Raw genomic sequence first — 4,887 nt, forward strand, 5'->3', positions numbered from 1 at the left:
TTGAGCCCAGGAGTTGGAGGTTGCTGTGAGCTGTAATGCCATGGCACTCTACCCAGGGGGACAGCTTGAGGCTCTGTCTCAAAAAAAAAAAAATACATATAAAGATAGTATGCAAATGAGGGAGGTAAAAGCAGAAGGCTTTTATTTTTCATTTAATACCTTTCTGAACTGGTTAAACTTTATTGGCCTATGAACATTTTTATTTCTTTCAGTATCGATAAGAACTATAGAAGTGATCAGGTTAAATTTTGACTTTTGTACTTTGATGTAAAAATAAATAAATATCTACTTCTCAGAAACTACTGTGTGCCAAGCCCTTTGACAGTTACTTTTACATAGATTACCTCACTCAATCTAAAATATGCCCCTAAGAGGTAGATATTATGGCAGGTGAGGAATCTGGAGCTCAGAGAAATTAAAGATGATATATCAAAGAATCGAAGAATCAGAACACTACTACTGATCAATATCTTTAAAAAACAAAACAGAAAAGTTCATAGAGACAAGACAAACAAAAGAAAAAGAACATATTTTTACTTGGAAAGTTAAAATGAACCATCTTGAAGGGAAGGTAGGCAAACTATAGCCTTCAGGACAAATCTGGCCACTATCTGTTTTTGCAAATAAACTTTTATTGAAAATATCGCACTCATTACTTTACACGTGTATTATGTTTGGTTGCATTCACACTACAGGGGCAGAGTTGGTAGCTGCAACAAAAACCATATGGACTGCAAAGCCTAAAATATTTACCCTATCACCCTTTAAAGAAAAACTTAGCCGACTCTGATCAAATGAAAAAAATCTATCAAGTAACTTCTACAATGCATACTGGACTTCAGTTAACTTACTGCCATACAGAGAAACTTCATGAGGTACCGAATCATGTTTTTGTTTCTAGCATCAATGTGAACTATAGTAAACTATTTTAAATGCAATACACTTGTTATCAATACATCCCAACTGTAAAAGTTACTGAAAACAAACATTTATCAAACACATACAGCAAAATAATTATTAAAATGAACCTAACACTTTAAAATTGTAAACGATACCATTACCTTTGGATTGTGCATAACAATCGTCTCTCCACTTGGAAACTCTAACCTACGGTGCCACTGATTCGTAGTTACAGCTTTTTTATATTCAGCCTACAACAACGGAAACAACAAATAATCCAATATGACAAATCTGTATCATAGTGAGAGACAGTGTGGAGAAAAATTATATAACTATAATGGTAACAAATAGTAACAGCAGCTCTCATTTACTGATTATTACCATACTTCCTCAAAATCACCTTAAGTTATATGATCTCATTTAACTAATTCCTCTCAATCACTACTAAATGATTCCCATTATGTAATAAGAAAACCATGGTTTAGACCAGGGGGCCTCAAACTCTTTAAACAGGGGGCCAGTTCACTGTCCCTCAGACCGTTGAAGGACCAGTCTATGGGCCCCGGGGCGAGTCGGCTGCTAAGCAGGACAGGCAGCAGCAGCAAAAACACCCGGCGGGCTGGATGTCCTAGGTGGGCTGCATGTGGCCCACAGGGTGTAGTTTGAGGAAGCCTGCCCTATAGTATACACAGTTGTGTAGGGGAATATTTTTAGAATATGCCCTTAAATTTAAAAGGAAAGCAACAGAAATTAAACATCTAAGTGAGAACCGGGGTGTTTTCCCAATGAAATCAGGAACAAGTCTGGGATGTCTCCTCTCTCACCATTCCTTTTCAACATGGTACTAGAAGTCCTAGCTAATGCACTAAGACAAGAAAAGGAAATAAATGGTATACCCAATAGGGAAACATAAAGCTGTCTCTGTTCTAGTGTGTGTGTGAGAGAGACAGCAGAATATATAATATAGAATAACAGTGTCATAAATTATAAATTACAACAAAGTAATGGTTAATTTTTAATGAATTCTTAATGCCAGGCACTATTCTAAGTACTTTACATGTATTATCCTGTTTAATCCTTACAACAAGGCTATAAAAATGGGTTCTCTGATTATTTTCAATAGATGAAAAAACTGAAGTTAAAAGTTAATTAATATAACATAGTCACAACCATAACACAGATGGTTTAGACAATCTACTAGTTTCCTAGGGTACCACAACCTGAATGGCTTAAAACAGAAATCTACCATTCCATAATTCTGAAGACTCTAAGTCCAAAATCAAGGTGTCAGCAGGGCCTCTGAAACCTATAAGGAAATCCTCTGCACAGCTTCTGGTTGGTTGATCTGATCTTTGGCGTTCGCTGTAACTCCCATCACTGCTTTCATCATCATACGGCATTCTCTCTGTGTAGCTGTCTTCTTATAACGACACCAGTCACACTGGATGGGGGCCCACCCAACACTAGGATGACCACAGCTTAACTAACTACATCTGCAATGACCCTACTGCTAAATAAGGTCACATTCTGAGGTACTGAGGATTAGTACTTCAATATATTTGGGAGGAGGAGAGAAGAGACACAATTCAACCCCTAATAGGCATCTTAAGTACTGCACACAGTTGTACAAGATTACACAACTGCGGAGCGGCACCTGTGGCTCAAAGGAGTAAGGTTCCGGACCCATATGCCAGAGGTGGCAGGTTCAAACCCAGCCCCAGCCAAAAAATAAATAAATGAAATTAAAAAAAAAAAAAAAAGGATTACACAACTAGGAAATAGCAATGGTGGAACTGTGGTTCACTCCCACCTAGAAGTTCTGACTCCACACTCTTAACTACCCAACCACCTTCTTACTCTTCCCCCAGACATACAGTCTTTCCTTATAATCCTCAAGGGATTGGTTCCAAGACCCCTCACAGATACCAAAATCTCTAAGTATGCAACTCCCTCATACAAAATGGCATACATTATTTGAATAAAATTCACACACATCCTCCCATATACTTTAAATCATCTCTAGATTACTTATACCTATAATGCAAATGTTATACAGTTGTTACACTGTATTCTTTACTTACATTACTGTTGTATTGTTGAGTTTTATTTTCCTGAAACTTTTGTTTTTGTTAGACACATGGTCTTTTTCAATGCAATGGCTCCAACATAGCTCACTGTAACACTGAACCCCTCGGTTGAAGCAATCCTCCTGCAAGTCCTGCATCACCACACCCAGCTTATTTTTTTCAAGTTTTCATAAAGATGAGGTCTTTCTATGTTTCCCAGGCTGGTCCTGAACTCCTGCCCTCAAGCAATCCTCCTGCTTCCACCTTTCAAAGTACTGGAATTACAGGAATAAGCCACAATTCTAGGCCCCAAATATTGTCTACTGATGTGGAACCTGTGGATATTAAGGGCCAATTGTACTATTATTCTTTTTATCAAATAAAACTCTGATGCCTCTTGTGGAGAGATTCAACCTGAGGAAAGGGGGAAATCTCTGTGACACCCACTATACAAAGTCTTTGTTTGTTTGTTTTTTGTTTTGTTTTTTGAGACAGAGCCTCAAGCTGTTGCCCTGGGTGGAGTGTCGTGGCATCACAGCTCACAGCAACCTCCAACTCCTGGGCTCAAGCGAGTCTCCTGCCTCTGCCTCCCAAGTAGCTGGGACTACAAGCACCCACCACAATACCGGGCTATTTTTTGGTTGCAGCCGTCATTGTTGTTTGGCGGGCCCGGGCTGGGCTTGAATCCGCCAGCTCAGGTGTATGTGGCTGGCATCTTAACCACTTGAGCCACAGGCACTGAGCCCAAAGTCTTTTTTTAATTTAATTTTTAGTTGACAAGAAAAATTTAGTCTTTTTTTTTAAATTAGTAACAGAGATTATTTGACAATCATGTCAAAACAGAAATTTCAGGCTGTAATCTCAGCCCTTTGAGAGGCTAAAGCAGAAGATCACTTGAACCCAGGACCTTGAGTTTGCTGTGAGCTACAATGATGCCACAGCACTCTATGCCAAGACAAGAATGAAATATGGTCTCAAAAAAAAAAAAAAAAAATGGTCTTCGTTATCATTGCTATTTTGATCTTTCATGTAAATTTTAGGAGCAGTTTGCAAATTTTGATTCGGAATACCTAAAATTTATCAAATAATTTGAGAAGAACTGACATCTTTATGACATTGAGACTATAGCTATAATGTTTAGCTCCACTTGAATTTTGTCTTACAGTTTTTCCCCACAAGGTTCATATATTACTTTTGTTTGACTTTTTCCTAGCCTGTAGTTTTGTTAGTATTTTAAACAGTTAAATAGTATCTTCTTTTTCTATTACTATTTCTAATTATTTCTATTATACATAAATTTTATTAAAATTTATACATGTTGATTTTATACACATAGACTTTGTAACTTCCTGTATTTGTGCTAATGGTATTTCTTTCTTTTTTTTTTTTGCAGTTCGGCGGGGCTGGGTTTGAACCCGCCACCCTCGGTATATGGGTCTGGCGCCCTACTCACTGAGTCATAGGTGCCGCCGCTAATGGTATTTCTAAAGGTTCCTCTGATTTTTTATGTAGACCATCATGTCATCGTCAAATTAAAAATGTTTTCTGTTTCCAAGGTACTCTGATAGACCAGGATCACCTACAGGATGCTAAATAGTATGTATTATCGTGTTCTCTGTCATTGGTCTTCTTACTTCCTAACCTAATCTGCCTCGCCTCTGATCTGGTGAGGGTTTCCTGGAAGAGGCTAAACAGGAGCTAAGGTCTCCTTTGGTGAAGAACAGCCATTGCTGTTGAGGTAATTATCCCACCCTCAAAGCCTATGTCACTCATACAACATCAAATACAGTTAAAATAAAGTGTATACTTTGAGATACTGCTTAGACTTGAAAATATATAGTCTAGCTTCAAAATAATAAGATTAGGCTCAGCACCTATAGCTCAACCAGCTAAGGCGCCAGCCACGTACACCTAAGGTGGC

General features: G+C 38.2%; 1 protein-coding gene across 1 annotated transcript in view; it reads right to left on the reverse strand.

The window, feature by feature from the left end:
- The window catches only part of SEC23IP (SEC23 interacting protein), a 53,720-nt gene that overhangs the window by 33,034 nt on the left and 15,799 nt on the right, over positions 1–4,887 (reverse strand). Inside the window, exon 4 of the mRNA XM_023511765.1 lies at positions 1,062–1,151. Coding sequence (XP_023367533.1) covers positions 1,062–1,151 — 90 coding nt within the window. The remainder of the gene's footprint in view (positions 1–1,061; positions 1,152–4,887) is intronic.

The sequence above is a fragment of the Otolemur garnettii genome, unplaced genomic scaffold, assembly GCF_000181295.1.
Source record: "Otolemur garnettii isolate 467f Iridium unplaced genomic scaffold, OtoGar3 scaffold00021, whole genome shotgun sequence".
Taxonomy (NCBI): domain Eukaryota; kingdom Metazoa; phylum Chordata; class Mammalia; order Primates; family Galagidae; genus Otolemur; species Otolemur garnettii.